Below are 13,215 nucleotides of genomic sequence, written 5' to 3'. Positions count from 1 at the left end.
AGAAATGTACAACCAGTACGATAAGTTTTTAAGATTGCGTATTTAAGTTATGTTTGAAAATGGAAAAAACCATAACATATATAAATAAAAATAAATTGATTAAACGTTATGTAGTCCAAGAACGCTGCAAGATTGAATATATATATATATATATATACACACACACACACACACACACAGAGTCCGGATCAGGTCAGAGATTCCTGACCTGATTTTGGTCCGCACCTCCATTTTTCCGATCGAATTTCGATGATCCAAGTCGCTCAATGTGATGAAAACGTAATTTTAAGGATACCTATGAGAAATCGGCAAAAAAATGATCGGAAAAGGTTTGATCTGAACAGTTTTTTTATTGAACCATAGCGGCACTTATATTACGAAGTTCTTTACAGAAATTTTGACTAAAGTCAAACTAATCGTTTAACTAATGCAAAACGATAAAGTACAAGGAATCAATATCTTTTATTCCAACCCAAACATTGCGCCTGACACACATTCTAACGAAACTTCAAATCCTTTTAACGGTGCGATCCAAATTTCAAAGATAACAAGCACCAAAACCATCAAATGGACTCCACCCAAGCATGATTAATGCACTAATGAATTATCAAAGCTACACAGTATAGAGGTTAATGCTGGAAATAGGACATGAACATTTCAACTCCCCGGCTTTGTTCTGGTATTCTCTCACCTATGATGGGATGATTGGAGATGCTGCTTAGATATGGAATGAAATGTTGGATACTGCCATTGCTTGGAAGGATTTCAATCACTTTGTTAGTATTTGGTACTGGTGGTTGTATTTTTGCTTCGTTCTTCTCAACTTCTCGTTGGAAGTTCCCCTTCTTCCTATATCTTCTTGCTCAATGTTGCTCCATGGTCTGTCCTGGGGTTCCATTTTCGGCTTTCTCTTTTTTTCTTCTTCTCTTCTTTCTTTTTTCTATCTCCCTTAATGTACCCATTATCAAGTTTATCAGTAATAATATTTTGTCTTTAAAATAAAATAAAAAACTACATATCTGACAAGCCCTTACAAATTGCCCCTCCAAAAACATCATGCGGGTAAGAGCAATGCTGGTATGGATACGAAATATTGGACCAAAGACGAAACTAACTACTCTCGAAAAAATGAAAGACATACCTCTCACAAATCAGATTACATGTCGTTGATACGAAAAGCCAGAAGAAAAGCGAAACAATTGCTAAAGTGTAAAAGAAGCGGTTTGTAACTACTTCAATGGCTTTCCCCTCTCCCCGCTATACTCTCTGGCCATCAATTTCTCTCTGTTTAGATATGATTCGACCAAACTTGCATCCTCAATATGTGATCAATTTGATTTTAAACGTCAACAATAAATAGATCAAGGCCAACAAAATGAAGGATTTGAATTAAAAAAAAAAAAAAACTGTGATGGGTTCCACGATATAAAAACAGAACTATATGAAACTCATTTTGGTTCCCATCTTTGAGAAACTCATTTTTCTCTTTGCACGTTTCTCAATAATTTTCTCTATTTATCTTTCCACTTTTTACATCAAAAATATTTTTCAAAGATTGAAACCGAACAAAGGAAGGTGAAAGGAACTGGATGAAAACATATTCTTATTAATATCGTGTGATATATCACGACTAGAAAACCAGACAACACGAGTTCAAAAAAAAGAAACAGAAAACCAGAATTAATACACGCACCATTCCCCCATAGGGGAACCATAATTGAAGAAGGCATGATGGGATCATCACCTCCAATCATGCTTTTTATTCGAAAATCCTATGAAACCCACATTGCACAAACATCATAGATAAGCTTAATTGCTTGATCCAGTTGTGAGGCTTGGCTTCCACATATCAGTCCTCTTTATCCACGGGCTCGCCTTCATAAGAGCAGCACCTCCTGCACCCTCCATAACCATGTCCGCAGCATCCGTAACGACAGTACCCCCCTCCGCCGCTGCCGCCACCCGGCCCACTGCATCCGTAGCCATGGCATCCGCCACTGCCGCCACCCGGCCCACCGCATCCGTAGCCATGGCATCTGCCGCATCCGTAGCCATTACATCCACCGCCAGGTCCGCCACCATAGTACTTGGCATCCTCTACCCCATTATTTGTCTGGTCAGCTGCAAAGATGATATACATGCTTTAATAATTAACGGTTCACATTCCATAATAAATATGTGAAAGAAATTTGGATTTCTAGCAGTACTTATTCAAGTCATCGAACCTAGTAACAAAATGTACTAGTGGACTTGTGCTCACAATATATATATATGTACACACACACTCATGCATGCCTCTGGTGAAATAAAGTGTAGATCGAGTAAATTGATCGAATACAAACAAAAATAGACTCACTCGTTTCTTTGGGAGTAGAAGTCTCGACCAAATCCCTGGCTGTCACCTCCGAGGTAATGAGAAGAACAGCAGCCAGCAAGAGGCCCAGGAGAACAAATGTTTTGGAACCCATTACTATACTTGATTAATTGGATGGAATGAAGTTGTAGAACAATTTGGATGTCTATTTATAGGCACAAAGAGATTTAAGTGGACGTATAACTACGTGCAAGGGAGGTCGTATCAGAGCCGAATATATATTTTAGTAATAGTGATTGTATGTTAGGTTTTATTTGAACACTCAACCCAATACAATATCGACACCCAATTGATAGATGTGTAAATACGCATATTTACACTCCTTAGCTTAGGCTTGTTATGTCCATTTAGCGCATTACTTGGGATTTGATACTTGTTATTTATGTTTCAGAACTCATGGAGCCCGTGAATAATATTTGGAGCTAAAGTGCCAAGTTGGATTTTATTTTGTGTCAAGCAAAGCCGGTGCCGATGAAATTGATGAAGAGATAGATAAAATAAAGAGAGAAGCATTGGATCAATTTCCTGCTTAGTCTTTGTACGTGGTTGTCGCTGGTGGCTGAAAATTATCATGAGCCATATATTTGTATTAATAAAAGAATTAGCGATGGAATTTAGTGAAGTGGGCCCTTAATGGTTATTTGGGGAAAATCTTAGCTGATTACAACTTGTGTGGTCCACTATATAAAGGAAAAAAAGAAGGGTTTCAAGGATGATTTTTTTTTGTTCGCACAACAAAGAACGGAGGCAGCACTTTATACAGGGAAAAGAGAAGAACGGGGTCTGTCGTCAGAGGCGATTCCCACGGACAGAAAAAGGCTGCCGACTGTTGTCATCGTAAGGATTGTATCGATTTTATTTTACAGATTTAGAGTCCGTTTCAGAATACTTTTTAAAAAAAATAAGTACTTATTTCATATTTACAAACTCAAAAAGAATGTAAATGTAAAATAACTTTTCAAATTTTTTTTGCACCGTATTAAAGATCTCAATGAGATCTTTCAAATAAGATCCATAATGCATATTTTTAGATTTTAATAAGCCCATTATTTTTGAGCTTGAAATTGCCTTTCTTAAAAAATAAATACTTATTTCGCATTTCGAAACGGAACCTTAGAGTACGGCGTTTTTCTTCGGAGCTTTTTTCTTTTTAAGTTCTTGAAATTTTGTTCAAGTATTTACAGTTTGGTAACTCGTATCGATTTCTGTTCTTCATTAAAGTTATTCGATTGTTTTTTTTTGGTTTGGATTTCTTGTTTATTTTTCGTATCGAGTAATAGAAGCATATTTCAAACTAGGTTTTTTTCTGTTTCTTGAACAATGATTAGTGAGTAGTCGTATAGGTAGGGTCGCAGGGTGATTAGCATACTGTGACCAATCGGGCACTGCTCATATTTTCAAACAATAAAGGAAAAGCAATTTTAGATTAATAAAGAACATTTGTTAGACGAATTCGGGCATTGTCGGAGCCCATGTGAACAGAGGAACGGGAGTCCAAAACCCATTCTTCGCTGCACATGGGTATACGGCGACCATAAAGTCTCGCATCTTGCGGGGTATCTTCTTCAATCTAAAATTGAATGTTTTTAAGAACATCGAATGGAGCAGGTTAATCCGGACTGGTTGCGAGTGCTATGAACCTTATGACTGTACCTTTCTTTTAATTATTTGAAAAGTACAATCAATTTCTAGATTTTAGTTAATCACCGCATAAAACGACAAAAGGTGGCTACCTAAGAGCCTGTTAAATTAGTAACAACCCGAGTTTTTAGTCAGCACACATCACCATCTCTGTGGATTCGACTCCGGACTTACCGGATATTGTGCTACATCGGTCTTTACCCTACGCTTGAGGTAACCCAATATTTTAGGACTACGAAATCGTCAAGCACCAATCAATTCAGGTAATTCACAGGCTAACAACAAATACACTAGGTAAACAAAAAAAAAAATTCATACAGAACAAAAAAAAAATTTAATAGAGAGTGGAAAAAAAAAGATCTATTAGTACAAGTATCGTGCCCTCCCTAATGTACATTGTGTCTAAATGTACTTACTATTTTTTTTGGTCAAATGAAAATTTCCATAAATATCTGGAAAGTTAATTTTTGAAAAACCCAAGTATAAATTTCTAGAACCACCACCACGACTAATAATTCGTTGAGGACCGGAGTCTGGAGTGATCTAGCTAGAGAGGTGAACGAGTGCTCGAAAGAGTTACAAAGAATTTCTGCAGCAACTCCCTCTCAAATCTCATGACTAAGCCCAACAAATTTATCCCTTCCTGAACTCTAAATTGAATAAGAGAGTACTTGCACCACAAATATATCGTACTGAAACAAGTACTTGCCCCACAAATATATCGTAATGAAATGGCTCAGATCGATCAAATGAGATGATCGATTTCACTTTGCTTCACATGAGGGATTCCCACTTAAAATTCACTTTGGTTGTTGGTTTGATTTGGTCCAAGAATAGTTCTGCAAGTGGCATTTTTTGAATGAAAGCGATCAATAATAATAATAATAATAATAATAATAATATTTGTTTATAGCCACGGGTTGGGGCAGGGACTGAGTCCCCGTCGGTTTCCTGAATGAAAGCGATCAATAATAATAATAATAATAATAATACTTGTTTATAGCCACAGATTGGGGCAGGGACTGAGTCCCCGTCGGTTTCCAAAAAGGCTGAAAACTTCTAATTTAGTAGTCTTGTCTAAAACCTTTTCCTAACGTTCCAATTTAGTAGCTTATTTTGGCCTAATAAGTTAAATAACTTTTTTTTTGTTTTTATTCAATTTATTTGGCATTTGTTAGTTTTTCGACTATTTTTTGTGGATTATTGCTTCTTCAAGACAATAAAATTTTAAAAAGTAAAAAATAACGACCGAAATCCAATTTTTTTTAATAAAAACGAAAAAATAGTCTATTGGCTTTCTTCTTTTTTTTAATCAAAAAACGTTGAGTTTTGATCATAATTTTTTTAGTTCTTAGATTCTTCTTATTATGAAGAAACAATAATCTACCAAAAATTAACAATTGCGAAAAAAATTTGAATAGGGACAAAGAAAAGAAAAGAAAAGCCATTTCGCTTATTAGGCCAAAATAAGCCAAGTAAAAATATTTTAATTAATAGTATAGTAATTTGTAAGAAACTTCAAGAAATGTAATACCAAAGTCGTCCCATCATTTTCTTTTGGATTTCGTGCTTAAGTTATGTTGCAAAATTGACAGCATTATATAACATAAATGAATAACGGGACACGCATTAATTGTTTTCGTCACTTTCGTCTTTTCGTCAATTGACAGCATGCATGGACAGCATTATAGGAAAAAGAAATCCATGATATTGATACATGAAAAAGGGATAAAAAAAACTTCCAATTGAGCATTGGAAGAAAGAAAGCAAAGGCCGAAAACAGCATGCTGGAAGATAAGACAAAAAGAATTCCTAAATTAGAAAAGAAACCAAGCATCATAGCTGGAGCACCCTTTGAGCAGCATAGCAGAGATTTTAGCTGCAACCCAAAGCATCAAAGCATCACCTGACACATTTATCCATTGTTGTAACATAAATTTTCACGGCCATTTTGTCATTGTGTATTCGGTTGTTCTTTATCAAATTTGCGTGAAAATATTTTAGGAATTAATCATTCATCTTGACAAATAGAATCTAAAAAGTTAAAAATTATGATCAAAAGCCCCAAAATAATTGACCAGAAATGGATGACAGTTTAATTGGAAGAAAGAAAGCAAAGGCCGAAAACAGCATACCGGAAGATAAGACAAAAAGAAATCCTAAATCAGAAAAGAAACCAAGCATCATAGCTAGAGCACCCTTTGAGCAGCAAAACAGAGATTTTAGCTGCAACCCAAAGCATCACCAGAAACATTTATCCATTACTGTAACATAAATTTTCAAGGCCATTTTGTCATTGTGTTTTCGGTTGTTTTTTCTCAAACTTTATGAAATTCGCGTGAAAATATTTTAGGAATTAATTATTCATCTTGATAAATAGAATCTAAAAAGTTAAAAATAATGATCAAAAGCCCCAAAATAATTGACCATATATAAATGGAAGACAGTTTAATTGGAAAAGACAGTTTAAGAAAACTATTATACTCCATATATACCAATCACAAAACTTCAAGAAATGGAGTACTCGGTCAGTTTGGTTTGTTCTTGGTATAATCCTTTTTGTACCCTTCTCTCTCTCTTTATTTAACAAAATACTTCTTCGCTGTTCACAAAAAAAGAAAAGAAATGGAGTACTCGGTCGTCGAGATTTCGTATTGACGTTATGTTGGAAAATGGACAGCGACATAACACAAACAAGTCAGAGGAAATTAATTTAAGTGGTGCGTTATTTTAAACTTTCAAGCTAGTCTAGAAGTTATTTCGGTATTTTTTATTTCCCGTAACTTTTTGTTTAGATTTTCAACGTAATTTTGAGGGTTAATTGTTTATTTCGACGAGACGAATCGGAAAAGTATAAGCATATGGATCAATGTTGAAAAAATTCAAATAAAAACGGCACTTAAGCTTCAAAAGACAGTTGTTTGATATTTTTTTCGTCTGTAATGGACTTTTTTTTTTTGCTTTTGGACATAATTTTATACTTTTTAGACTTCTCGTTGAGATGGATAATTAATCGAAAAAAATCACACGAATCTGATAAAATTTCATAAAAGACGAACAAAACACACAAAACAAGAAAATTAATTAAGTGGAGAAGACCTCATGATCCAAAAATGCTCCGAGATTGAATTTTTTTTTTCTCGGCAAAACGAAACTTTTTTTTATATAGCTCAAAATGATACATCGAGAAAAGAGCATCTAAGCGTGAAGAGCTTGGATACTCTAGAAAAAACAAGCAGCCAACAAATAGTTGGATAAAACACCTTATACTACTTTACAGCTTTAATTTCCGGATACCATTTAAAAAATCTTAAAATCCTCCACGGTGTAGCCTTTGATGTTGAATTTTGTCTTCATCCCACATCGCAGCCTTGGTTTTGAATATTAGAAAATGATTTGTGGATAGATTTGGAAAACGTAAGGCTCATCCGGTGGGAACTCTTACTATATAAATTGATTACAAGGTATCCTTTCAAAAAAAATTGATTACAAGGTCATGGGATAATAGAATTTTCTATTGCTTACTTAAGGCTGTGAAACTCATCAAGCGACTAACATACATGCATTTACGTGTAAACGTAAAGAGAGAGAGAGAGTATGCATTGGAACCGGTGGTGCTGTAGTGCACATCCAGTACTACATGTGTAGTGCGGCCAATCCGGCCATTTAACTCGGCAATTGACGATTAAGATTTTCATCCAAATAATGGACGGGTAGAATTTGTAGAAGCTCGAATTATATCCACCATTTATTGTCAAGATCGATAGCCCGTGTACGCCTTACATGATCTTACACTACAGGATTTCCCAATCCGTGTGCACATGCTACGACCGCATGACACTTTGAAAACACAAATGAACTGTTAGAAAATTAAATTGAACTTTGCAAACACACTTAGTATTCCTTTGTACTACTTCTTCTACTTCTATTAATTTATTCTTCTTTTGCCGATAAAAAAATAATAATAATAAACAATAACCTTGCTTTCATTGATGTATTGTTGATTTTATCTAAAATATAACCCTAGTGCATGTATTTCTATGCAACGTTGTGGTCCATTTAGCTGGTAAGAAATGACTATGTCTTCAACAATGCAACAACTCAGGCTTGGGAGGTGGGGGATTTAATCAAAACATGGATGTCGATATGGATGAAAGCTAAATTCGACATTAAAGTCTACATAGTGAAGGATTTCGTAGATGGTATTCAAAAATTGAGATTGTAATTTACTATTGAGGTGTTTTGTCCAATTGTTGGTTGGATGTTATCTTAGGTTTTCTTTTCCCATCGATGTACCACTTTTTGAGATTTATAAAATGTTTCGTTCGCCGAGAAAGAAAGACGGGTCTAGTAGTTTTTGGGCTGGCTACTTGTCGAGCTCATTCAATTTTCATTGAATGTATTTTGTTTCTCTTTTTTCCTTTTTTTGTAGGCCTCTTACAGTACCTCAATCTCTGTGGTCTGTAATTGGTCTTCCCTCAATGTGCCTTTTGTTGAGTTTCTAATAAAATTTGGTTGCCTATAAAAAAAAAAAAAAAAACCTCCCCCCTCAAAGTCAAGTAGATTTACCAACTTGAGTTTGAAACAGAAACCTGGAGTAGCTAGGAATTGGGAGCCAGGAGAAGCCAAGAAGAAAACCCGGGAGATCAAACAACTAGGAGGAGCCAAGAGAAGCCAAGTACCAAGAGAAAGAACCCGGAGCCAAGAGCCAGGAGAAACAGGCAAGTGCCAGGAGAAATAGCCAAAAATAACCTAGGAAGAAAATTAGGAAAACCAAAACCAGCCATGAGTGAGAGCCCATGTAACGAAACCAATATTACAAAAGATTGTACTCCCTCCATCCCTATTTTATAGTCCAGTATTCTATTTTGGAATGTCCCTTAATAAGTGTCTATTTTGTAAAGTTAGTGGGTAAAAGTTGGTGAATTTTCCATTTTGCCCCTAAAAGTAAAATCCATTTAAAAAAGTTAGTGAGTAAAAGTGTAATGATGATTGGTAAATAGGGAAAATGGAGGAAAAAATTGATGTGAAAGGTATAATAATGATGTTTTTTTTAATAAGTTGGAGTTACGAAGCAGGATACTTAAAAATGGACGGAGGGAGTAACATAATATTTTCTAACTTTATGCTAACATGAATAAAAACTCCCATGGATATAGAAAGCCCATGTAAAATAAATCGAATACATACAAGTATACACATTGGAAACTGTGTCGTACTAACCTGTAACTAATATATGTTTTTCAAGTCGAATACCACAAGATTAATTTCTCAAAGAGTACTGTGTTGTGTGGGGTTAAAATACAAGAACTGAAAGTGGCTACAATATTAGCTCAGGTGATTGGGTGTCAGGGTTTCTCTTCCTTTGAATTACCTTGGCCAGATGCACTGGTGTGTTTACAATTCCCTCTTCACAGAGAGGGCACAATATTTCTACCGCTCAAAACCGATCAATGGACGACGAAAAAAGAATCCCAATCTTTATTCAGAACTACTATGGCATCTCCTGAAAATGCAAATACTCCTAATTTGCTAGTATTTAGTCTCACTGACCTTGTAGAAGCTACCAACAAATTTTCATTTGAAAATAAGCTTGGAGAGGGTGGATACGGACCTGTTTACAAGATAAAATGATTCATCTTCGCATAAAATCAAGAAAACAAAACTAAATATGTACGCGGTGTCTATTTTGCCTGCATGGTATATCACGTAATGGACAAGAAATAGCAGTAAAGAGACCCTCAATGACTTCTACACAAGGATTTGAAGAGTTCAAGAATGCGGTCATGCTGACTGCTAAACTGCAGCATGTAAATATTGTAAGAGTTCTGGGATTTTGCACCGAAAAGGAAGAACAAATGTTGATCTATGAATACATGCCAAACAAAAGCCTGGATCATTTTGTCTATGGTTAGAAATCTTTTGCAATCCTAATTTGACAAGCCATCCATGAGAAGATTTCTACCTTTGGGGGACTAAGGTTTTTGTTTTTCCACAAGGACCCAAAGGCCAGGATAGAGGGAAAAAGTATATGATTCGTAACATTTTCATTATGATTCATAATATTTTGGTGTATCTCATAACCTTTATACAATTTGTAATTTTTTAACAATACGATTCATAAGCTATAACTCACAACATTTTAGGGGTTGCATATGATACACATCTAAATAAATGGTGTGTATTGTAGTCTTTCTCCAAACAAATAAAATCTTAAGAGGATAATGAACATGCACTACAACAACAAAAACACTTTTAATAGCATGCAAAAAACGTTGTAGTAGGTACTCCCTCCGTTCCAAAATAATTGTCCGGTCCGCAAAACGGAGTGATAAAAATAATGCAATTTTTTCAAGAAAAAATTCAAACTTTTTTCACAAATTAAAAATACTTATTGATATCTAGTAAGTTGTTAAAAAACTTTTGATTTTTTCTTGCAAAAATTGTATTATTTTTAACATCCCGTTTTGCGGACCGGACAAACATTTTGGGACGGAGGGAGTAATAGACAGCGTTTCGGAGAACACTATATTACCCCATGCTATTAAAAGTCTTAACGTTTTATATCGTTCATTGCCCACTATTGTATTGTGTACCTTTGATAGTGGTTTTTTTGCCTGTTATCTTATTTCGATCTTTTATATTAGCATGCAACGGAAAACCTAGATCTGTTTCTAGAGAGAGAGTGGGTTTAGAGAGAAGGGCAACCCATTTTTCTTTTAAAAAGTAGGTAATTTCAAATTTAAAATAATAAAAATAAAAAGTAAATTTTTAATTTTTTTTGTACCGTTTAAAAGATTTCAATGAAATCTATCAAATAAGATCCATATTAATAGGAAAATTATTTGTGTAAACATGTGATTTTTGAGCTTGAAATTATCTTCTTCCAATAAAAGTTCATTTTCTAAGAATCCGGAACGGAGCCGGAATCAAGTTGTAGAACAATAGGGATATACTTGCATGATTTGGATGGAATGAAGTTGTAGAACAATAGGAACGGATGTCTATATATAGGCACAAAGAGGTTGTAGTGGATGTGCAAGTATGTGCAAGAGAGGTCCTAGTTTTTATAGCGTTTTCGAATTGTCGTCTGTTATAGTTTTTGACAACGTTATTGGACCGCTATCTTTTGTGCATTTTCTATAGCGCTTTTCACCCGCTATTCTTTGTAAATTCTCCGATTTTGGTTTCTGCTGCTCTCCCAACAAATTCAAGGCATTCTCAACAAATATCATGTGATATATCACAACATGAAAACCAGACACACGAGTTAAAAAAAAACAAAAACAGAATTAATACAGGCACCATTCCCCCATAGGAGAACTATAATGGAAAAAAGCATGATCGGATCACTTCCAGTACTCATGCTTTTTATTCATACTCCTACATAGTTGACTTTTGCACAAATATCATAGAAAAGCTTGCTTGATCCAGCCGTCAGTTTTTTTTCCTTCACGGCACTGGGCCCACCACCACATCTGGGGAAGTAATTATTAAGTACTCCCGGTGTATACTACATATACATATTTTTACATAATATATGAGGCTTACATGTGGATTCCGCGTGAATCCCACATGTTATCACATGTAGGGTCCATATGTTATGTGAGGGAAGAAAATATACACCAAGAATATTTAATAATTTTTCCATCCGGAGCCATGGCATCCAAATTTGTCGCACCCGCAATCAGAACTGTACTTGGCATCCTCTACATATATACACACACGGAGCGTTTCACATGAGGATTACTGCATTTTAGCTAAAATGTGAACTACGTATTCTGTTGTCGTTGAATTGTGTTTTGAATGTTTAGGATTCACGGATAATCTATTCGCACGAATAAATCGTGCGAATAGATTGTTCGTGAATCCTGACCATTCAAAACACAATCCAATGGCTAGAACGGTAGCTAAAATGCAGTGGTCCTTAGGAGAAACGGATATATCATATATGCAATGCATCTCGGTCGTTAAATTATCCGACGGCCAAGACTAGAAGTCTGCTCGTTAACAACGTGTGTGATCTCTTACTAAAAGCTCCATAAACACACATTCTTGCGTGTGGGATCCCTCACTAGCTAGACAACTGGCATGAATACCAACAATGCATCTCTTCCAGGTCCTTTGATTCAGCTGAATGCAGTATCAAATGAGACACAGATGGCCAAAAGGTTTTGAATGCAGAGAACAGTGCAAAAGTGGTGGAGCTAGGACCAACTCTCACTGATTCCTAAATATGTCGGCTAAATCAGTGGGTCTGTAGAAGAAATTGGTGATGACTGATGATATTAACTCTCATTCTTCAGAGCAGAATTTGGAGTCATGGGTTGAGGACTCTACAGACCAAGGCTTGGAAGATGACCAAGGTCTGCAAGATGGAGAGATGAGTAGGAATTTGAAGCCCATAAATGACGACGACTTGGAAAATCTAAAAGAAGGTTTGGCTCCAATATTTGACATATGGGTTATTGAGGCTGGACCTTGGTTTTGTGATGGAAGTCTGTCTCTGCTTTTGCTGGTATATAGTCCGTTGAGGATGCTCGATCGGACCCAATAGTCTTGGATGGCTTTTGTTTGACGCTTTACTGTGTTGGCATCTTTGGCGTTTGTCTTTATATTTCTCAGGATTTGGTATTTTGTCTCTTATCATTCAACTCTTTGTTGGATGATATTTCTCTTTGGGCTTCACACTCTGTCTCATGTACATCAACATCATGATGCATGTGTGTTTTCTCTTTTCTTTTGATTTTTCATTTTCCTCGATGTACCCTTTGTCAAGGTACTATTCGGTGACGAAATTCAAATTTCGCCGCCCAATGGTACCTTGGGGTGATGATATAGGGATTTTCCTCGCCATATGTCATCTTTTGGCAAGAACAAAATGTGAGCAAAAACTGTCCTGCTCATTCGGATGAACATGACTCCCGTTGGACGGAAAAAAATAGAATTCTCTGATTTTGGTTTCTGCTGCTGCTAATGCTGCTCTCGTGAAAAATTCAAGACATTCCCAACAAATATCACATGATATATCACAACATGAAAACCAGACACACATGAGTTCAAAAAAAAAAAACCAGAATTAATACACGCACCATTCCCCCACGTATAGGAGAACTATAATGGAAAAAGGCTAGGCATGATCGGATCACCTCCAGTACTCATGCTTTTTATTCATACTCCTACGTACATAGTTGACATAT

General features: G+C 35.7%; 1 protein-coding gene across 1 annotated transcript; it reads right to left on the bottom strand.

The window, feature by feature from the left end:
• Positions 1-1,586: 1,586 nt before the first annotated feature.
• LOC131328946 (glycine-rich protein-like) lies at positions 1,587-2,552 on the bottom strand. Its single transcript, XM_058361933.1, has 2 exons — positions 2,357-2,552; positions 1,587-2,121 (listed from the first exon to the last, which is right to left on the bottom strand). The coding sequence occupies exons 1-2, from the start codon at positions 2,466-2,468 to the stop codon at positions 1,850-1,852; spliced, it is 384 nt and encodes a 127-aa protein (XP_058217916.1). The 5' UTR covers positions 2,469-2,552; the 3' UTR covers positions 1,587-1,849.
• Between the last annotated feature and the right edge of the window lie 10,663 nt (positions 2,553-13,215).

The sequence above is a fragment of the Rhododendron vialii genome, chromosome 6a, assembly GCF_030253575.1.
Source record: "Rhododendron vialii isolate Sample 1 chromosome 6a, ASM3025357v1".
NCBI lineage: Eukaryota > Viridiplantae > Streptophyta > Magnoliopsida > Ericales > Ericaceae > Rhododendron > Rhododendron vialii.
Note: the sequence above shows the minus strand (reverse complement) of the source record. Positions and strands in the feature narration are given on the sequence as shown.

Coding starts and splice junctions, on each gene's coding strand:
- LOC131328946 (XM_058361933.1), bottom strand. CDS start 2,468: ATGGGTTCCAAAACATTTGTTCTCCTGGGCCTCTTGCTGGCTGCTGTT. Junction 2,122..2,356: donor TTCTACTCCCAAAGAAACGA/GTGAGTCTATTT, acceptor TCATCTTTGCAG/CTGACCAGACAAATAATGGG.